Source organism: Quercus robur, chromosome 4 (genome assembly GCF_932294415.1).
Source record: "Quercus robur chromosome 4, dhQueRobu3.1, whole genome shotgun sequence".
Classification (NCBI taxonomy): domain Eukaryota; kingdom Viridiplantae; phylum Streptophyta; class Magnoliopsida; order Fagales; family Fagaceae; genus Quercus; species Quercus robur.
In genome coordinates this window covers 45,734,817-45,758,409 of record NC_065537.1, presented here as the reverse complement: position 1 = coordinate 45,758,409, position 23,593 = coordinate 45,734,817, and the positions used below count along the sequence as shown (strand labels likewise).

At 35.7% G+C, this 23,593-nt stretch overlaps 1 protein-coding gene across 4 annotated transcripts in view; it reads right to left on the bottom strand.

The window, feature by feature from the left end:
* LOC126722259 (ankyrin repeat-containing protein ITN1-like) overlaps positions 1–12,575 on the bottom strand; it is a 42,049-nt gene extending 29,474 nt beyond the window's left edge. For 3 of the 4 annotated variants that reach the window (XM_050425416.1, XM_050425418.1, XM_050425420.1), the window contains exons 1-4: positions 12,071–12,575; positions 11,919–11,971; positions 4,645–5,148; positions 4,386–4,535 (exon numbers count right to left, since the gene is read on the bottom strand). In XM_050425416.1, the coding sequence (XP_050281373.1) occupies positions 4,386–4,535; positions 4,645–5,148; positions 11,919–11,971; positions 12,071–12,393 (1,030 nt within the window). In that variant the 5' untranslated portion in view covers positions 12,394–12,575. The remainder of the gene's footprint in view (positions 1–4,385; positions 4,536–4,644; positions 5,149–11,918; positions 11,972–12,070) is intronic. The other variant, XM_050425417.1, reaches the window with a different exon arrangement.
* Between the last annotated feature and the right edge of the window lie 11,018 nt (positions 12,576–23,593).

Sequence of the window (23,593 nt, the reverse complement as noted above, 5' to 3'; positions counted from 1 at the left end):
GGATTGATCCGTTCCAAAAAATCTCTTATACTTTCTAAGGTAACTGCACAATTTTTCCCGCCCATAAAGACCAAGGGATTACCACCGTTCGATCTTCATCATACCGTAGAACGTGGGAAACACAAAGCCACTTGTATTTAATGAGGCCACGTTTCGCCTTCCAAGGGCTCTAGGAACGTGTCTAGGGCAGATAAAAAGTCTCGGGAACCGATAGGTGACAAGGATTGACAGGCATTGGTAGATATCTGATGTCATCAAAACCCTCCTATCCGTCCAAGGAGTCGGATAGCAGGATTTTGAGGGGCTATTGTGGGGCCAGGGGCTCAGGGCCCGTGCTGAGGAGGTCGTGCGCCGAGGACGAATGATCACAGGCCGAGGTGTCAAGGAGAACAGCTGAGGACGACCTTATCCTCGGCACTCTAGAACTTCAATGGGAAGAACAACGTCTCAATGAAGGCTATCCCCGAACAGTCCCCTGAAGGGGATGTGGGTGGAATGGGGCCCACATGGAGGTATAGTACAAAATTGGATCAAGGAAAATACGTCCCCTCCGCATTAAATGCACCCGCCAGTGTCCTGGTCATGTTAATGAGAAAAAACGCTTGGACGGTGTGACTTCGATCATCCTAACAGAAAGTAAGAGGGGATAGCTGATGGGACGGGTACAAAAGTAAGCACCTGCCTGACCAACAAGTGGAGGGCTAAGATCAACCAAGAAGAACTATATAATGTAAAATTTAGGGCACCAAGAAGGAGGCTGGGAAAAATGGGCAAAAACTAGAGCCTCCCAACCCGCCTCCAGGAGATGGACTCCTAGGGCGAAAATGACTTAACCATGTATGAACACCACGAAAAACCCACCGTCCGGTGACCAAGGCCTAGCCTTTCAAACCCACGCTCTACAAATGATATTGTTTGGGCCTTTTTACGTGCGAACCCAATATCGCTTTGGGTCGTTACCAATCGCGTCCTTACAGCTATTTATAGAAGTTGCTACAGCAACTAGTTAAAAATAAAACCCAAATTTAATGAGTAAGGTTTTTATGCAACCTTAATTGCAGGAATTTTTATACAACCCAATACACAACAATTAAACAATCATAGAACCAAAAATCATGCTTTATCGAAGTTGCTAAATCTGAATATTTTTAGCAATTCAATATAGTAAACTGCTATTTATAGAAGTTGCTACAGTAACTAGTTAAGAATAAAACCCAAATTTTATGAGTAAGGTTTTTATGCAACCTTTATTGTAGTAATTTTTATACAACCCAATACACAACAATTAAAAAGTCATTCACATGTATTATTTTAGTAAATCATATGACTCATTATAAATGTCATGGACTATAAATCATGTAGATGGTGTTTTTTTTAACTGCCATATAGTTGATTGCATAAAATTTCCAGAACCAGTTTGCATAAAAACCTTTTTCATTTTTTACTAACACTATCTCTCTTCCTTCAAAAAAAAAAAACTCACATTCTCTCTCTCTCTCTCTCTCTCTCTCTCTCTCTCTCTCTCTCTGACAAACGATGAAGATTAAAAGGTGAGTTTGCAGTGTTGTGGGTTCATGGATCGGATAAGTATAGCGATGGCAGGTTAGCGGTGTGGTAGGTTCGAGGGTTGGAGTGAGTTTTCTCTTCACTCTGTCGCTATCTCGTTTTCTCTCTTGATCAAATCCAAGCTCTATTGATATGGCGCTTTTTGGTTTTGGTTGACCTAGTGGATTTCATTTGTGGCAATGATGGTGGCAAGCTGCTGCTTGGTGGGATGGCGAGTTGGTGGATTTTGTGTTGAGGTGTGTTTGTGTGTGTGTGTGTTTTTTTTAAATAAATAAATAAATAAGAGTTGTGGTTATTTGAGGGGCTTGCTTTGGATTTTTTTTTTTTTTGGGATGGTGAGTTTGTATCTAGGGGTTGTGACGGTTGCCATGATTGTGGTGGGTGGTTGTGGCTGATTGCTATGAATTTTTGTATGTGTGTGATTATTATTTTAACGAGTGCTTATATTTTTTTAATAGGTGATGTGGTAAGAGATGAGATGTAGGTTTATTGTTTAAGTGTGGTATTAAAATACAAAAATTAAGTGTTTGAAGCTCTAAAAGCTAAAAATTTTAACTCTATATATTAATGTACGTGAATGCTCTAAGCCTCTAAGCACAATAAAATTATAGAAACTCTATAATCAAAGTTGTAAGATGTTTAAAAATGTTTTTCTTATTAAAATTCTATTATAAAAAATTTCTATATATCTAAAAAAAAATCATTATTTATTTTAAATTATTTTGATCATTTATAATTTATCATAATTTTTTGTATTAATAATAAAAATCAGGCCTTGTGCTTGTGCTATGCGACTTGACTTAAGTATTATCCGTTGTAGGATTTGATAAAATTGGATTACCAGAACTGTCAAGAATCTTAAAGAAGTTCCACTATTTATTATAAATTATAATCTACAATAATTCTTGGATTTGATAAAAGCTAAACTTACACAATTTATAAAAAAAAAAAAATGGATAAATTATATCTTAATCACTAGAATTATATTATCTATTTAATTTTAAAAAAATATTTTATTAAAATATCTTCTTTAGTTTTCATATATGTTTGGATTATTAACCAATACTTCGCATAAGCATAGAGATACTATGATAATGAAAATTGACATCATTTCACTTGTATTCCTTTAACTACAACAAGTTTCTAAGAATTCTAACAAATTTAAAATATGACTCACATTTAGGGTTCAAATTCCCCCTTCCCATTGTAACTATCAAATTATCCAAAATAAAAAATAAAAAAACTCATGTTACATATTATTTTTTAAATAAATTAAATTTGGAATTTTTTTTTTTCTAATTCTTGCATGCTTTTTCAATAAGCATGTCAAAATTCATATTTTGAAATGCTTATTTTCACTTCCAATGCTATCGAAGGGATCAACAATTTATTAACGTAAAATCTAATTTTTTAAATTTTGAATAATGTTAACACTATGTTTAAGAACTTGACTGTTTAACAACATATCTAATAGGGCTCCGCACCTCTTTATGTTTTTAATAAAAGCATTTAAAATTCAAATATCTCATTCCTTATTGTAACTAGCGCAATATAAAAAGGCGGGAAAAGATATGAAGAATGAAAAGATATCCTTTTGTAAAACAGGGGGGAGAAAGATACTCCGAAATATTCCAAGTTTCAAAAACCCCTTACCCCTAGATAAACAAAAAACCGTTATTGCGTGATCGTAACTCAAAAATCCTTAACAAAATTAAATTCATTTGTCAAATGGGCCTCTTGTAATGCCTTACACCATCCCTTCTCTTCTCTTTTGGACTATAGATTGGATCTATATACGGAGGAGATGGGCTTGGCCCTCAAGGCCCCCTTTTTCATAGTTTTCTTTTTCCACTTAGGCTGTGTTTGTTTTGGGTAAAAATCACTTCTGGAAATGCTTTTCCGTAAAATAGGTTGTTTGATTGGTCTGGAAAATTGGGTTAAACGGAAATTATTTTCCGTTGACCGTAAAATAAGCCCTCTAATTCCGGAAAAGCATTTCCGTTTTTATTTTACCTTCAAATCACTTCTGGAACTGAGACGCGCAAAGGGAGAAAGAGAGAGAGAAAGAACGACTCAGCGGAACGGCAGAGAGAGAGAGAGAGAGAGAGAAAGAAGAGACAGTAGGGAGAGTGAACCGGGTCTGATCGTCGCAGCACCGCACCAATTGCAATCTCGCCTTCACGCCGATCGCGATCGCAGCACAACGCCGTGCCGCCGATCTCTCTCTTTCTCGATCTCCCTCTCCCTTTTGAACCGGGTATGATCGTCGCAGCACCGCGTCGATCGCGATCTTGCCTTCGCGCCAATCGCAATTGCAGCACCGCACCGTGCGATCTCGCACCCAGATCGCACCCTTCAACTTCGCCGGCGAACCCAGAGCCCAGATCACGCATTCGACTTCACTAAGATCGCACCCCAGGATCGCAATGAGACGGCATCGATCGCACCAAGATCGCAGAGAAATGGTTGGGTTTTGATGAATTTCACCGGATTTGATGAATTTTTTTTGGTTGGGTTTTGTTTCTGTGTTTATCTATTGAGAAATGGGATTATATATTTGTTTGGGAGCTGAGAAAATGTGAGGAAGAAGAAGAAAATGTGTTTTCTATATTATTTTCAGCAACACAACCAAACACTATAAAATATTTTCCAAAGCATTTTTCCATAATGCAACCAAACACTTGAAAATATTTTCCTTTCCCGTAAATAACATTTCCGGAAAATACTTATTTTCCGGAAAATATTTTACATAAACCAAACACAGCCTTAATTCATCAATTTATATAATTGAAAAGCGAGAGTAAAAGGGTGGTACTAACCAGAGTAGATCCATCGTTTCCAAAATACGAGCTGATTTCCACCTAGGAAATAATCAGGCATACAAGCCAGTGCGTATAAAGGACAGTAACCAATTCTGTCTTGAGCAATAGCCAAACGTGGACAAAGCTTGACTAAATCCAAAGCAATATCTATTGTGTTATACCATATGGACAAAGAAATTAATCAATCATATATAGCGAAAATTTTGAATAGAAAATAACACTCAATGGATAGTTAAGACGAAGAGTTAATTCTTACCCAAAGCTTTGTTATATATAGCCTCGGAAACAATCGCAGCCCCCATGGTGCCATTTTCTGGCACTAGAATTTCTAGTGGAGTGAGCAAATAGAGATAACGAGCCAAATCTAATTGCCCATTGTAAAGGGCCAGAATAAGAGGAATATTTCCCTCGTCGTGTCCCATGCTGGTCAAGTTCTTGTTCTTTCCAAGCATACATTCTACCATTCGGTAGCTTCCACGAAAAGATGCTTGAGCTAGAGCTGTGAAACCTTCAAAATCTTTTATTTCCAAATTTTCTTCAGACATTATGTTCACCAACTCCTCCACTATGTGCTCATGTCCAGCTTCAGCAGCAACATGAAGAGCCGTCTTGTTCGTATCTGTGATTTTTGCACTTATTGCATGCGGATGGGTATTAAGGAACTCCTTTGCAGCATTCCAATCACCACTTTGCAAAGCTTTGTTTAACTCCGTGTAAATCTCGACATCATCATTAATGTTTCCCTTCTTGTCATTTTCTCCTGCCAAACTTTCTTTTATTTTTATTTTTTTTCCCAGAGAATGAAATGAAATGAAACAATTCTGACATCTACATGCCAATTATCATTTGATATTTTCTGTTGAATCTGAATTTCAGTATTAATTAAATACCTAGAGGACATTGGATTTAGTACAGACAAGAACCATACCATGTCAAAGCAAAGTGCAGTATGAGCCTAAAACATCCCTATAAGAAAGTATGGTGAAACTTGGGGGAAAACAAATCTATACGTGATTAAACATGATTCTTATTAACAAAATAATTTTGAAGATGAGTTAGTGTTTAGGAATTAAATCTACATAAATGTGAAAGGTTTAATAAATGTAATGCTACTAATGGAATAAGTATTAGACAAAGAGAGCTAGGGACAATGTCAAAGCCAAATGATTTTTTGGGATCCAACTTTTATATATACCGGTCCATCCAAAGTACTCAAGTCTAAACCTAACAGAAAAAGAGAAAACTTTACCAATGATCTCTCATTTCGCACCTTGTGGAGTCTCTGTATGGTAGTTTTGGTCGTCTGATGGGGGGCGTTAGTGCGGTGGTATATTTCTTTGAGTAGAATTTGTCATTCTATTTTATTATTAAAAATAACCTTACCCATAACAGTTCCAGCAATATGATGGTTGAGGAAAGCCAGTTTTCTAGCGGTTGGGGATGGACAGTGGCAGCAGCGGCCCTTAGATGTCTCTCTTTCTCTCTCTGTGCCTTACAAACTCTTAACCTCTCTGTATCTCTCTCAATCCTTTTGGGTTTTTGTATTTAGTTAAATAGTTTTATTGAATTGTATTAAGTTAATTAAAAGGTGTTTTAGTACTGCTAAAATAGCATTGAAAGCTCAAATTTGTGTGAAACACAATAGCTTGTTTAGACCCCCAATTAAAAATTACAGCTAGATTTCTTTTACTCTTACTTAATCAAAGTGCAGAAACAAGAGTAAATGTGCGCAATGATCCGATACTACTCTAGTGCATAAACATGAACAACAAATAGTAAAAGTACAGCAAAAGAATAAGAGAAGAGAGATACAACCACAAGATAACACCAAGACGTGTTATTGAAGAGGAAACCGAAGAACTCAGCGAAAAGTCTCTCCACCGCCCTTTAAGCGGTAATCAATCCACTAGATAATAAAGTTGGAGTACACAAATAATAAAAGATCCTCCAAGCCTAGTCTACCCAATGTACTTGAGCCCACCAAGCTTTTGCTTCCAACTGATTTAATGAAGTCTTGTCTTCTCTAACTCTCCGGATCACGCAATACGCCCGATTGTGTTGAGGTCTAAAAAATCACAGCAAAAAATAAGCCCAAGAAAGAATAAGCTAAGCCCAAGAAAGAGTGAGTTAAGCCCAGAAGAAAAAAGACCAAGTCCAAAGGGATTATACAAAAGGCCCTGAGGATCCCGAAGCCCAGAAAAGGAAAAGCAACCAAAGAAGAAAAAAGAGAGAACATCATAGCAAAGTATAAGACGCAAGGATCCTCGGGCACCATCAATGAGCGCGAAGAAAAAAGAAGACCAGGACAGATCGATAGAAAGAAAAACAAGAAAAAAACAAAAAGGACGCAAGCGACCCTTCATGGCACAAACAAAAAAGGCGTCGGGGAACCAAAACAAGGAAGAAGAATGTTAACAAAACGATTTCAAAAGAGCAGAACAGGATTCCGCCTAAATAGGAAAGAAACGGAGAAGTAAAAGACACCAGAAGTGAGGATGCCGAGAAGGGCATACCTCAGCACATCCCAAAGAGGATGGCCAACCAGAAGCTTTCGAAGGAATCAGAACCAAGAGAAGGAAAGAATGAGAGAAAACGGAAAAGGGGACTTACCGAGATGATGAGGACAGAACATACTCTGTTTGCAAAAGACCAAAACAAGGGAACCAACGGTTCCCCAAGAAGCCCAGAAAAACTCCACTATAAAAGGGGAGGAGGGGTTGTGAAGAAGGCAGCGAGACAAAAGGGAAAGAAACACAATAGAAAGGAGAGATTCTCTAGGAAAAATCATCAGAAAGTTTAGGTAGAAAGAAAATACCAAGGGAAAACAAATATTGCTTCCCGATATCCTGTAAAAGCAACTATGGCACATACTCGGATCCAACGAGAATCAAACTTCGCAAGTTTTGAAGGCTGAAATAGCCATTCAAGGCTGCAATTTTTGAGCTTGATTGGACCTTGTATCACGTCCTAGTAAGCTTGCTGTGATCGAATAGATAATGCTTTAATGAAATATTGTTCCCAGGATCCCCACAGTACTTCTTTTTTGTTGTCTTGCTAATCCTGCTTAATCTTTCTTTCTGAACTTGCGTTGTTAATTTTGGCACTCCTCGATATCCTTGTTTGTCATCCTTTTGTATGATGTCAGGAACATTCTCTGCATTCACTTGATTCTTAAACAGCCATTTAGCTGCGGTGAGTCAAGGCCCAGTCCTCCAAATCCCCTTTTTCTTTTTCATTCAGGCTCGGGATCCTTGGGCCTGAGTATCCCGAAAAAGACACTCTCACAGATTGCATCCGCCAAGTCTCACCAGCTTCTTTTGGCAAATCCCCAAAACTTCCCAAGCTCCAAAACACTTTCTACACTCTAAAAAGGTGTGGGTTGTGTTTGGATACAAATCTTCTCTCAAAGTATGACAATTAGAGAGGGAAGGAGAAGAGACTAGAATGATTTCTCAATAAGGATGAGTAGCTCTCTCTCTAAAGATGGGTGTGTGTGTTGTAGAAAACCTATCTAGGGTTTTTCTCTCTGAATGGTCTCCTTGCAATTTCTGTAGATAATGAGGGTATATACAGTATAGGTGAAGGGTAAGAAAGTTACTCTTAAAAATTCTCCAGACAGAATGTTTGGCAAGTACCTCGCGGGAAGGCCTTACCCGCGAGACACTCACAAAACTGATAGTCTGGCACAACTCTTCAGCTTTCAGTCATGTGCTTCTCATGTGGCTCTTTCGTAGGTTAGCTTCTCGCGAGCTTAATAGCCTGGCATGGCTCTTTAGCTTCCAGTCATGTGCTTCTCACGTGGCTACTTTGCGGGTTAGCTTCTCACAAGCTTATTGCGAAATCCACTTGATCTTCAATTAATCTTGAGTCTTCACCAACTTAATACTAAACTCAATACAATAAAATCCCACAAAATACAAGGAAAAAAAAAAAAAAAAAAAAAAAAAGCAATTACAACACTTTTTGTCATGGAATAAAGTTAACATAAAACATAGTTGTAAATCACAACTTTACAAGTATAATGTTTCATTTTTTTATTGTAAACGTGGCAGAAAGTTAAATAGGCTTTTTTTCCTATATGGCAAAATAACCTTAATTGTAAGAAAAAGCTTTTGCTTTTATATATAGTTTTAGATATAATCTTCAAGATGATCAAAGATTAGTAGATATGTAATCAATCAATTGTTTAAATTTAAATTTTGGTAGTTTAAAATAATACATAAAAATATGAATTTATGGATCAAATAGTAAATAACATCCGATTGATATGAAAATTGGCGTGCATATTAAAAACATATAGAACATGTAGTCCAAAAGTGGGATTTTCAAAATATGAATTTAATAACAAGTTATTAAATGATATAACATTACTTAGAGTTACACCAAATATAACTTGAACCCAACTCTATCTAAAGAACCACTACAACTTCCATTACGTAAATAGTAAACCACCAATTAAGGTTTTAACAGATAACTTTTAAGAAAAGACTGATATTCTCTTGAAGGATTGTAGTTGGTAAGGGACTACATAAACAGTGTAATAGGCAAGGTGCTGATAACATTTAAATTTTGCTGGACTTACAATTTATGGTGGAAAAATAAGATGGTGAGGGAATTGTCTTCCATTGAACATCTGACCAAATATATGAAGATGTATCATTCTTAAGAAATCAAGGAATAACTTTTAGAGAGAAGCTATTATAACGAAAACTAAGCCACTTTATCTTGGTCATAGCGATGTGTGTGGACCGAAACCATCATTGCTTTGTACAAACAACTATTTTCTTCTCTTCATTGATGATTTTAGTCAAAAGGTGATTTTTTTTTTTTTTTTCTAAAATAGAATTAAGAGAATTTTGAAATTATTTAAAAAGTTTAAATTGTTGTTGATAGGTATAGTAGTTATGAAAGGAAAAAATTGGCCTTTGCCCTTTTTAAAAAAACAATCCAACATTTTGCCCCCATTCCCAAACTAATTAGGGAAATGCCCCTCTTTTGAAACTCGACTTTCTCAAAATCGAGTTAAGCCCTATAGTGACATTTTAAGGAGCCTATAATGACGTTTTAATGAGTCTATTGTGGCGTTTTGTAACTTGAGCTCCATGAACTCGTGTTATAGGTGCATTGAACTCGAGTTCATGAAGATCGAGTTACAAATGCCACTATAAGTCCTTAAAATGTCACTATAGACTCTTTAAAACGGCACTATAGGCCTCCAGAATTTTTTTTTTAACTCGATTTTGAGAAAGTCAAGTTTCAAAAGAGAGACATTTCCCTAATTAGCTTGGGAAAGGGGGCAAAATGCTAGATTGTTTTTTTAAAAAGGACAAAGGCCAATTTTGTCCAGTTATGAAATTAAGACCTTGCGATTTGATAGAAGGGCAAATTAAGATAAAAATGAATTTAGAGAATTTTATGAAATAAATAGTATGGGTCATTTTTAAACGTCCTTGGATCATCAAATCAAAATGGCATAGTTGAAAGAATGATTTGATAAATTCTTAACATGATCGAGAGCTATTAGAGCATAAAAAAGACACAGTTTGGACTTACGTGTGTTTAAGGGCATAACATATGTAAATGTACCATGTCCAAAGCAATTTACCCTGGATGATAATAGTGAGAAGTTATGATCCAATTTTTAAAGGCTATAAGGTCTACAATCCAAGCATTGAAAAAACCTGTAGTCAAAAGAGATTTTAAATTCAATGGCAAAAGTGCATGGTGTAAGGATCATTATTTGTATGTGTTGGAAACCAGTTCCCATTTGGAGTCTAAATTTTTAGTGTCGAAAAGTGTATTGAGGATTCCTGTTTAAGACACAAGAAAAATTATTAAAAAAAATTGTTTAAAAAGTTTCTAAATTTGGCATCTCGACTGCACCTCGATAGCAGGTCAACCAATCGAGAATTACTAGATAATATCAATACTTGGCTCAACACTTCTCGAATGATCGAGACACAAGAAAACAAAACATAATTCTCTATTTCAACCTATGATGACTTGGCCCGTCTTGGGGATCCATGCAACAAGGTTCCCAAAGGTATAAAAGCCATATTTTACAGTTATTATCATAGAGGGAGAACACATGCATACTGAGAAGTTGCTGGGACTTTGTGCACCTAAGGTTTGGTACTAAGCTGCTACCATTCATATTGGAGAATGTTGCTGTGAAGAACTTTGCACAAATTAATTGCATCAATCAAGGATTGCTGTAAGGTTCAAGCCCAAATTGGTAGATTCATACGCATGGAAGAAGTCTAGTAAAAAGAGTACTCTAACTAGGTTGGAGTTGGGCTTGAATAAGTTAATAGGTTCTATTATAAGTAGGTACTTCAAGATTGGGCAATATTCCTTATACTTGTAAACTCAATCTTTGTTACTGGATTCTTTAGGGAGCAATGATCTAAGTTTCACCTGTTTGTGTTTTCTCTGTGAAGGTTTTCCTCATCGTAACCATATTGCCTATGTCAAATTTATTTCCACTATACTAATTTACTCTAGACTAGTGATGTGGTTGTGCCTTTAATTGGACATTGCATGTAACTTGACCAATTATTCAATTTGGGTAATTGGTTAATTTAACCGAGGTCAATTTGAACCCAACACATGGAATAGGGGCAACCAAGAAGACAAAGAATATCTTTTTTCTTTTTTTCTTTTTTTAATTATACTTTATTGCTTTAAACTATAACCTCATTTACACTTACTATCCTGAGCTTTCAGAACGCATTATTACCACCCTAAACTATAACTTGTGTTTCACTTTGCACACAACCATCAATTGAGTAGTTAACTTAAATGAAAAAACATGTCACATTGAACTCACATGACCTTTGCAAAGTGAAAAACAAGTTATTGCCCCCTTTTTTTTTCTTTAGTCAAAGAAGAAGAACATGTTAATTAAGTTTGGAAGAACTTTCCTATCCTCCTTCATCACCAACATCTTTATTCATAAAAGTATTGTCATTATCATCACTAGCTAGAAAGAAGTTCTAGTGAAAGACCACGGTAAACGGGAAGTCTACAGAATATCAATGAATCAACAGAGAATATCAATGACCTAATAACGTTCTATTTTTCCCCCTGTTTGAGGATTGAAAATCCATAGAATATAAAGAAACGTTATCAACAAAAAGAACAAGGCAATAGAGAAGAATGATAAATGGGGGTTAACAAATGTATGATAAATATGTTTTTTAAATGCTTATCTGACGAAAGAAGTTTTTGTTGCCACGAGCTATACTCTCAAAGGGAATTAAGACAAAGTTTTAAGGTTGAGAAGGCTCAATCTAGCTTTAGAACAACATAATTGATAGATGCTTTCAGAACATCAGGTTCGCTAAATACCCGCTTGAACATACTTTTTATTGTAAGTCACATGAATTGAGATATCCTGATGAAAGCATTTGTAATAACTTTTTTTTTTTTTTCTTTTTTTGCAAGTTTGTCGTGGTCTTGGTAGTCTTTTAGCCTATTTTACACACAAAACATATACGCGCACAGAAAAAGAAAGATAGAGAGAGGTACCTGACTTACTTGAGTCAAGAAGCTCGTCTTTTCTCAGAGGAACTGGAGCAATACTGTCAAAAGTAAAGAGAAACCTTTTTTTTAAAATCATGAGAGAGAGAGAGAGAGACTTGACTTTTAAGGGTATTGAATATTTGAATGATCTAAATTACCTGCTACTTGGGTCAGGACTTTTAGGTTTGTACTTTTCTGCCAAGGTATACCAAGCAATTCCGGCTGAGCTAATCTCCCTAATATCAGAAAATCTGTTTGGCTGGCATGACATCTGGATCACATGTAAGGCCATGGCATTAGTCTTGCTCCAAGCCTTAAAAGCAGCTTCAATTTCCGGTGCAGGAGGGTCGCTCCTTGATTCGACAATCTCCCAAAGATCTTGAGCCATCAAGTACGTCTTCAACTGAACACTCCAATCCAAATAATTGTTTTCGTTAAGAGCTTCAAGAACAGCGGCACTCAAGGCAGGCTTTGTCTCCATGTTTGATGTGTCAATATAACCAAATTGTGACCGAAAGACAATAAAATGAAGATTTGGTTATATCATATATGTTACAAGTTCTTGATGGGTTTTCTTGTATATGCTACTCACTAACTATTAAATTGAAATAGTTCTAAACATTTTTAAAGTTTAGATCTACACTTTCAATTATTTTCTTCATACTCTGTTAAAGAATATAATATAGCAGCAAAGATAATATTGGTGTGTCATATCCATTTGAAAGTAATTCCAAACTTTTATTTGACCAATAAAAAAAAATTCCAAACTTTTATTTATTTATTTTTACTTTAAGGAAGAAGGAACTATTGGCTTAGCTGTACCCCAGTTAAAGAATTTAAGAACCTAACAAAGAAACTACGTGACCACTTGTGATACCCGGTTCCAGAAAAATAGAAATAAATATAAAAAGGAGATTTATTTTTAGGGGTAACTTAGTAATTCTGATATTGGGGTGAGCAATATTTGTACCCTGGTACCTGTACTTGTCTAGTTAAGCAAAATTTCACCACTAAAAGCATATTACTTTATACCATGATTCTTAAGCAAAATTTCACCACTAAAAGCATATTACTTTATACCATGATTCTTATTGAGGGCAACGTAACTAGATGCTTGTTGGCCATTATGGGTATTACTGTTATGTAAGGTTCAATATTTATAGATAAAAGATGAATCCAATACCAATTATTTGAAGATTTCTAAGGACTTAGTCTTTTCACGTGTAAAGCATCTTTGCTTTGTTGTCTATGTGGTGTTGGATGGCATTGAGATTTGAGGTCCAAGGATCTAAGTGACAAATTTGTTTGGAGTAAATTCTTTATTTAGTTTGCTACATTGGATTGTCTTGGGAAACTCAAACTGCAAGGATTTTGAATTGGCATTGGATTGAAGTCAGTAACCTTTCTCCTAATTGGTTTTATTTTACTTATATTACTTTATTTTAGCTATTAATTATTGTCTTACAATTGTTACGATTTTATTTTAATTATTTTAGCTACATTGATTTAAAGTAAAGAATAAAGAATTGTCATAAATATATTTGATTACTAAAAATGTATATATATATATATATATATTTGAATGAGATATGTTCTTGTTTAAACTATGATTTGATATATATGATTTTGGAAAATCTGACTATGTTTTGACTCTGATACCCAGCCAATGGGGGTTATTCATTAGTACTCTAATACCTAGCCAATGAGGGTTATTCATTGGTATTGAAACTAGTTTTATCTGGGGCATAATGAGTCTATCGTGTTTCTGGACCCAACTAATGGTAGATATACATTAGCACGGAACTAGTTTTATCTGAATCTGATACCCAGTCAGGGGGATATAGCGTGACCATAATTATAAAGATTGTTAAGAATAAGAATTATATTTAAGTATTTGAACTGTTTTGAGTCCTTGAAATTGCTTATGTGTTTTTGGAACCTATTGTAAATCACAGCTTTTGATATATAGAAAACTAATTATTTTCTAATCCATCTATGATATATTTGTAAGATTAAAATATTCGATCTATGTACAACTTATTATTTTACAAATCTTTTGCTTGATAGAACTTATTAGGACTTTAGTTACTTATTGAGTTGTCAACTCACCCCCCTTTTTCCCCTCCAGTTTCAAATCGTAAATAATAAGAAGTTTTAGGAGTTTTGCTGTTGTGTTGTAAGCATGATAGAAGCTTAGTGGTTTTGGGATTAGATGGTCCTGTAATAGTCTTAAATTTTTTGGCCAATTGGCATTACGTACATGAGGATTGGATTTTGTCCCTTACAATTATTGGAGATCTATTCATAAAGAAATTGTTGAGATATTTTGGATTTATTTGATGTAATTTTGAGGATAAATTTTAGTTGCTAAGAAGACCTTGCACACTTGTAGGGTGATTACGTTATAAGTGTGCGGCCGTCGTCACATGCCTATCTTTATAGTTGGATTCAAGGCGTGGCATCACTACTATAGTTTGATTTGCGATTTTTCATAATATCAATGAAAGAAACACTCCAATCAAGATATATGACGTGGCTAATTAAGACCAATTGCACTCAAGGCAGGTTTTGTTTCCATGTTTAATCTGTCAATATAACCAAATTGCGTCAGAAAGAAAATAAAAATGAAGATTTGATTATATCATATATGCTACGAATTCCTTGATGGGCTTCCTTATACATGTTACCCACCGACAATGAAGTAATTGAAATAGTTTTGAATTTTTCTAAAATTTAATGACTGAAGAACTATTAGATGTACCCTTTCAATTCTTTTCTTCATACTCAGTTAAAGTTAACAATCTAGCAATAAAGAAAATACCATCATACCCATTTGAAAGATGTTCTGAACTTTTCCACACGAAGCATTCACATCGAAAGAACTAAAAATTTTAGCTTTTAACACCTCAAAAATATATTTTATCTATTTTACCATCTTAACTTTATAAAACACCCAACATCAATAGTTTTATTTTAGCAACAATACATTAAAATAATATAAACAACATGATAAAATAATATGTCCAACATAGTAATGTGGAGGAGATAGAAGATAAAGTAACAAGCTACTTACTGTATCATGTATGCAAACTTTTTAAAATATAACACTATTGATGTTGGGTGGTTTTACCCCTTTTAATGTGAATTCTTTGAAGGAGGTAGGAATATTTATCAAAAAAAAGAAAAAAAGAAAAAAAAAAAGAAAAGAAAGAACTTGATGGAGACTTTTTCCCCCTAAATACCTTTCAAAGAAACTATAATCCTGTTTGGTTCCAAAATGTGGTGTATTTTTTTTTTTTTTTTTCATTTTCTCTTTTCCGTATTCAAGTTTTAAAATTAAATTAGAAAAATGAACCCATTTTCATATTTGAGACTATTTGGTAAGTTGTTTTGAAAACACAATTTGAGTATAATATACATCATACATAGGTTTGACATTAATTTTTTTTAAGTTACTTTTTTCACTTACACACTCACATCACTTAGGTGGGACCCCTTGCGTTTTCACAATATTTACCAAATTGCCACTATATTCCCTTTCTATGAAAATGAAAATGATGAAAAAGTGTTTTCATTTTTTTTATTCAAATTCAACTTTTAGAGTACTAAAAATGAAAATTGAGTATGAATTCTTAAACCAAGCAAGAGTTTTTTTTTTTGGTGGTTGGTTCCATTAAAAATTAAAAATGAAAACAAAAAATACCACTTTTTTCAACTAACCCAACAAGCTCTACATGTGCCATTCCCAAAGACTCTAACAACTACTGTAGTTTGATTAGAGATTTGCATAATGTCAATTAAAATAAATTGTTTTAATTAATAAAAAAAATGAGATTCAAAACTTTAAACTTTAGTAATCAACAAATTTTTTTCTCCAAATTAATTTGAAGAGAAACTCTTCAAACTTCTCATATGTAGACATGGCAAAATGTGCGGGTCGGGTCAAGTTCGAGTCGGGTTAATCAAGTTGCGGGTCAGGTTGGATTGACAAATATTTTTCATGATTATATATTTATATATATATATAAAGAAAACGACTTGTATTTGCCATTTGTAAAGTCATGCAACAAATTACTTGATATAAAATGCATTACTTTGAATTCACCACTTATATCAAGAATGAATTCAATTAAACTTATTAATAGTTATTCAATAATTTTAAAATTATTCGAATTCCAACATTGCTAACTAAAACAAAATAACACAAAGATAAGTAAAACAAATACACAAGTTTTATTTCTACACAATATTAATATCCCAAAATATAAAACAAAACTACAAATGACTTATTGGATAACTCACTTGACAAAGAATAAAAACATATAAGAAATTTACAATATTGAAAATTAATTTTATAATCTATTATCAATTATGGTTGGCACTCTATTTCAATTTGAAAATATACATTAAAGTTTGACTGTTTATTTATTTACATGTGGTTTCTTTTATGAATATCATATTGTTGTTAAACAACACACACTCTAAGAAATATCATAATTTATTTTGAAAAGCCGTTTATTTTGGACTTAAATTGTTAAAAAGTAGGTCTAAGCATTCATAATTATGCTAATTTGATACTTTAGTTTCACTATTTTCACACTTATAAATGTTTCTCACACATGTCTACAATTTTAGATCTATGTTTTTTATTTTATTATAACCAAATTATCTTGGCATATACTTTGCTATTTGATATCTAAAAATCTTTACTCATTACAAAATACTCAACCATTCATCTTTCGATTCATTTGCATGCAGTTATGTAAATGTCTCAAATGTTTCCTTAAAGCTCACAACAAATAATTAAACTAATATTGTCTTACTTTTTTTTTTACCAAAAAAAAGTTTTAAAAAATGGTTCGAGTCAGGTTGACCCACAAAAAACACTGGTCGGGTCACGGGTCAACCTGTTTTTGCTTCATGTAAATATATATATATATATATATATTTATATCAAGTTCGGGTCAGGTATTTTTCGGGTCGAGTCGGGTCGGGTCAGAAAATTCTAACCCGTTTTGCCATGTCTATTCATATATCTCTCTTTTAGGTGTAAATTTTGAAAATTTAATATGATAGGCCAAAAATGTATTGACCTCTTTGGCAAATTAATTAACTAATTATCCAAGTTAATTAATTAAGTCAAACTAACATGCAATAGCATGGTAGCACAAATAAATCACCAATTATACTAAATGCAATGGAAAATAAATTTGACACAAATGATTTGTTTACGAATGGGGAAAATCACTGAGGCAAAACCCCACCGGGTGAATTTAAAGTCACCACTCTTGAAAATTTACTATTATCAATCACAAGCGGTTACAAGTAAAAGGAATCCCAATACCAAATACCAACCTACAGTTGAACCCTTACCCTAATACATAATTAGACTTGTATTGTAGCGGTAATCTCTCCATTCAATGCATGACTTCTAGTACGTGACTAACCAATGATGCACGAATCCCAATCATCCCAATATGTGACTAACACACCAACTTGAGGAAGATGTTGGCTGCAAAGTTTTTTAGTTCATCAAACAATGAAAATTAGGAAGCTCCTTGGTCACAAAACCCTTGGCGCAAAGACGCATAAGCTTTTATAGAGAATATGATGAACTAGGGCAAATTCTATCTCCAGTCACAATATACGTGTATAATCACTTTACATCACCTGTGACGACTCTTAAAATAATCCTTATATATGTCTAGGGTTGTGAGAAAAGAAACCCTACACAAATACTCATGGATATGCATATAATCAGATCTGGAAATTCTGATTTCGTAATTTTCGACAGATACAGCTTGTGTCGAGCTTCAACATTAAATCTCGATAGAAAGGATTCTGTCGAGACATCTTTCGAGCTTTAATAAACAACACTTCTTCACTTGTTTCTTAGTCAGATTTGCATGGTTTCAATACTAAACTTGAACACTTGTTTCTTGAAGTACTAAACTCATCCTAGATCTACCCAATTACAAGTAAAGTGTATTTTGTCAAAGGATTAGCCAATTACATAAATATGTCCCTAACATAATGGTTGAATTTCATATTCCTTGTGTTCTTAACATACATATCAAATTTCATTCAAATCGAATGTTATTTACCATTCGATTAATAATCTTATTTTTTTTTTTATATAATTTTAGATCATACCAACTTGAAATTTTAACATTTATTTGATAACGTAACAATTGATCTTTGATCTTCTTGAAATTTTGCAAGTATGAAGAAAATAAGAACATGCAATCTAACAGTTAAATTTTCAAAATTTATACTCAATATAAAGATATATGAGAAGTTTGTATAAAAACTTTGTTCTTAGTTATCTAGTGTTGCCAATACCAAACTAGTAAATATTTCATATTGTTAGGTTCTAATACTTTAGGAACTAATGTATTAGAACTTCAATTTGTATATGTTAGCAAACCATGATCAAAACATTTAGTCTAGATTTAGACTTGCTCAAAGTTTGGTTTAAATTAAGTTTGGAATCGAGTAATTGCAGGAAATTACTATTTAATTTCTGCAAAGCTCGATCGATCGAAATTAGACTTGATTGATCGAAAGTCGCATATCAGCAAAAATCAGAAAACATAAAAAGGCCATAACTTATCCGTTTGAAGCCCAAATCACAATCCCTTTTTTTTTCCAATATTTAAAGGACATCATAAGCTAACTCTAGGTAGGGTTTTCAAAGTTTTTTAGAGAGATTAGAGTGCATCTTGTGCCTCTTTTGTAAATCTAGGGTTTTGTACCCAAAAGCTTTCTAAAGTCTTCTACCGGTGTTATTCCTTGAAGAATCTCAAGATTCGGTATTGTAGAAGTTGCTGCATACAAGATCAACGTCTAAGGAGATCCAAAACCTTTGAGTGGAGTCTCAAAGTCACAAGTGTGGGTGCTTGTGTTGCAAAGGCCAAGGAAAGACGTAGTCCGTAGACTTGGAGCTATCATGGGGTCGTGGTAGCAAGTTTTCTACTCGAGGTAGCAATAGAATGTTAGTGGTATAAGCTCTATTGTACAAATTTCAATTCTTTCATAGTGGATTTGCTTTTTATCTTGAGGATAGTTAGGTTAAATCCTCCCCAGGTTTTGTACGGGTTTGGTTTTCCTGAGTCATCATATCGTGGCCTTCTTTATATTTCCGCTGCTTTACATGATATGAATTTATTGTTTTAACTTAGATCTAAAAAATAAACCTAAGTATTCACTTGGCTAATTAATTAGGTTAAAAAATCTTGTTTATAGGGATCTAAAAACTAACACATATTTTGGTAAAAATGCAAAATCACCCTTGAATTTTGGTTGTTCTCGAACAAACCTCTTGGTGTTTCAATTTAGCATTAGATTAAATTGTAAATGAAACCCTCAAGTTTAGAGTAATTTGATTTTTTCCTCTAAAATTTCAAAATCTTGATCACTTTTCTTAACGTTAGATATCTTGGGAAAAAAATCATTTTGTTCACATCAATTAATGTAGTGGCCAATAAATGTCACCTTATCTCAAAATGACATAATTTTAGTATTTAAAAAAAATTTTATTTACCTCATTATTATTATTTTTTTTTTGTTTCTTTTTTTCTTGGTTTCTTCTTTGTTTTTTGGGAAAATTACAACTTACCTATGATTTGACAGAAATTTAAGCTGTCTACCCATGATTTAAAATTTGACACTTTACCCACCTAAGGTCTAAGCAAAATTTAAGTTGCCTACTTGTGATTTAAAATCTCACGATACAAGTATTCCGCTGGATTTTTGTTGATCTTATTTTATCTTGTATTTTTATGTTTTTTGTGCTTTTGGATGTGAGAGATATAAAAGTAGAGCAAAATTACATATTTAGCCCTCTTTTAATAGAGATGGGTTATGCAATTTTTACTAAACTAACCTCAGGCAGATAAAGTGTCAAATTTCAAACCACAGGTAGGCAACTTAAATTTCTGTCAAGTTGTAATTTGCCCTCTTTCTAACTTTACTTTTTCTCTCTCCTTTTTCATATTTCAAAATCAGTAAAATTGCACTAACCTCCTTTGAGGATTTTTAATTATACTCACCTCCCCTCTATAGTTTGGAGTAAGATACTCACCTCCTCTAAAATGCAAACTACTTACACTAATTTTCTTGATAATTAAAAAAGCTATAAAAATCCAAAAATAAAAAGGTCTAAAAAAAATCTCAAATTTCTTATTAAAAAAAGGTGTGGATGACAATTTAAGTTGAGGGTAAAATAGAAAATTCATGATTTTTTAAAATGTTTAAAGGGAGGTGTCTTATTCCGACCTAGATGTGAGATGAGTATATTACAAACTAAAGTAAAAATGAATGTAATAATAGAAAACCTTAATGAGTTCCATGCAATTTTTTTTAGCCACGTTTACAAAAAACACGGCTATAGTTGACCTATAGTTGTGTTTTTAAGCATTTTTAGCCGTGTTTTTAAAACACGACTATAGGTCCAGCCAAATAATATATATATATATATATATATTAAAGGATGACCTATAGCCATGTTTAAAAAACGCAGCTATAGGTTAAGTATATAGCTGTGTTCAAAAAATGTGGCTATAGGTAACACCAAAATATATATATACCAAAATATATATATATATATATATACATCGAATGATAATTGTAGGGACTGGGTTCGTACACTTCTTTCGTGGTAGAAGTGGATTCAAGCCCAACTAGCCCAATACAATAAATTTGTAGAGAGTAGGTTCAAAAGCTAGGTTTTAGCGAGGATAGCAACAACCGGACATGGTCATGAATGGGTTGAATAACAAATACGCAGGCTAAAACGGAAAACTTCGTCCTCGGGCCTCTCGTTCGAGGAGCTTAACGTTCTTATTATTTCTTGTACGCTAGGTTACAATGGTCCTAGAAACGATACATAATACTACTCACCTCTCTCTCTCTCTCTTTTTTCTCTATCCCCCTTTCATGGAGGAATTCTTACATTATATAGCCCTTCTCAGTTGATCCTGACCTTCCATCTATTGATCAGGCAGGTAACTACTTGAGTGCTTGTCCCATCAGCCGCCTTCCCCTAGTTTTTGTTAGTTGCAGCAACCGAAGTCACACTGTTCAGGGGTCCTTTCCCATTAATGCGGCCAGGACGTTTGTTGGCGCATTCAATGCAGAGGTGGCAGCTTTTCCTTGAACCGCTCCTACACTGTACCCCCGTGCGCATCCTACTGCACTCGCCCTTTCTTCTGGGAGCGCTTTGGGGGCTGCCTTTGATGGCGTGCCGTTCTTTCCTTCTAGGTTTCGGGATGCCAAGGACAGGATCGTCCTCGGCTACATCTCTAGGCTATTTGGACTTTCGTTGCACATCCTCGGCAACGTCTCTCCTCGGCGCGGGCCTTGGGCCGTAGTGTAAAATGGGCCAGGATCACAAATTCTCTGGCCCCACAATAGCCCCTCAAAATCCTGTTATCCGGCTCCTCGGATGAAGAGGAGGGTTTTGATGACATCAGGCCTTTGTCATGGCTTGTCAAACCTTGTCATCTATCAATACCAAAGCCTCTTTGTCTGTCTGAGACACGTTCCTGGCGCCTTGGTATGTGAAGTGCGTCTTCATTAAATGCAGGTGGCTCTGTGCTCCCCACGTTCAACGATGCGATGGTAATCTAACGGTGGAGATTTCCTTACCTTTATGGGCGGGAAAATCCGCACAGTTACTTTTAATGGGAGGTATAAATAATATTTAGAACTGATTTGTCTCTTCACTTTCGCACTTAGGAGTTTTGGCACACATATCCTGGGTTCAATCAAACTTCCAGCCAAACTCAAGTTTCCCTCGAGCATAAAAAGCCCGTCCGAGGAACTTTTCCTCATTTCTGTAAGTTTTCTGCTCTCACTAACTCGTGTTTCCTCTCTTCTGGGTTTATCTTTCTCTTGTTCCTCTCCTTCTCCCGTCATCCCCTGAGTCTCTTTAGCGGTTTCTAGAGATGGGTAAATTAAAAAAGTTGGTTGAGACCAAAGAGGCGATGGAAAAGTTCATCGCCGACTATAGGATACCCCCCAATGTGGGTTTGAGGTACTGCAAGGAGGGGGAGTGGCACTTTAAGAGAAGAACGGGCGAGGTGGTGATTCCCCTTCTCGCCTTTATAGAAGGGGGTGTGAGAATCCCCATGGGGCCGGTAATGAGGGATTACCTTAGGCATTTCCAATTAGCTCCCACCTAGTGCGCTGCTAATGTGTTTAGGATCCTAAGTTGTGTGGACGCCTTAAACGAGAAAATAGGGGTAAGACTAACCCATCATGACGTAAACTGGTGCTACAACCTCCAACATTTAAGGGGCAAATCCTACTACATGAAGACGAGGGACGATAGGGTTCGGCTAATCCAGTGCCTCCCTGAGTCCAGCAAAGGATTGAACAAGGACTTTCTTATTGTATCTGGGGAGTGGCACGATGGCCTTCCTTGCCCAACTATGGAGGGAGAACCAAGTGGGGTGTAGAGAGTAGGAGGGGGCTAATCCTTTGTGCCATCTTAATTTGTATGGTTCGGTTATTAACTATGAACATGTCTTCTTTTTGTAGATCCACACGTCTTTCACCGACACTTTCACCTGACCAACCGGGAGGATTTGGACACCGTTCTCAAGGCGACGGTTTTTGTAAACGAAGATGACAACCAAGTCAAAGTCGCTCACAAAATCTTAGGGTATGATCCTATCCAGAAGTCATTTGCCGCCCCGAAGCACGTGATCAAAGCTAACGATCCTCGGCTTCAGAAAATCACTGTAGCCAAGCACGGGTTTTTGATCTCTGAAGGATCTCCTGTCTTGGAGGGCATCCCATTGGCGGGCTCTTCTCCGTCCCACCAAGCAGCGGAGGACGAGGGTGATTTGGGTTTATCCGAAGAGGAGTTCGGTGTATTTGACCAAGCTGATTCATCCGAGGATCCTTCCGATGACCTGGGTGACCCTGATTCGTCCAAGGTAGAACTGTTGTCAGTGGGAACATCTTCTCGGGCGGAGATGGGTTTTAAGAGAAAGCCCCCGACCAGCTTGTTCGACCTGATTGACAGCCAGCCGGGGAAGGGTGTACAGGGAAAGTCGCAATCCAGTGTTCCAACTCCCCCACCACAGCCCCAGCCTGTCCAGACTAGGTTTTTTCCTTCCCGGTCGCAGTCACAATCTCCCCGACCCAAACTTCCTGCCCCTCCCCAATCTACTCTGCCTCCTCGGCCTGAGCCCACCGACCCAAAGAGGATGAGGAGTTCCAAGGGTAAGGAGCCAATGGACGGGGGGAAATCCCGCTCCTCTCGAGAGGAGGACGAAGCCCTGCGAGTTTAAAAACAGTTAAAGATTAGGCATCAAGGCCAGGGGAAAGGGGTCGATGCCCAATTTGGGCCCAATGCTTGGCTTCTTGCCCCAATGCTCCACGGGGAGCCACTGATGGAAGATGCATCCATGAGGAGCTTCCGAAACGGCGAAGGCGCTTATGTGGCCGACGCGTTGGAAAGGACCCTGCTGCTCCCCACTGACATGAACGAGTTGAAGAATATGAGGATGCAGGAGGTTTTCCTCAGCATGAAGAGGTACCTGGGTATGGTAAGGCTCCTAATACCTGTGACTCCATCGAATTTTGCTCCTAGATTTTCATTCATGATGTGTTTGTTTCAATTGGCAGGTCGTCCAGGCCACCTATAGGCTGGAGGATGAGGCTAAGGGGCA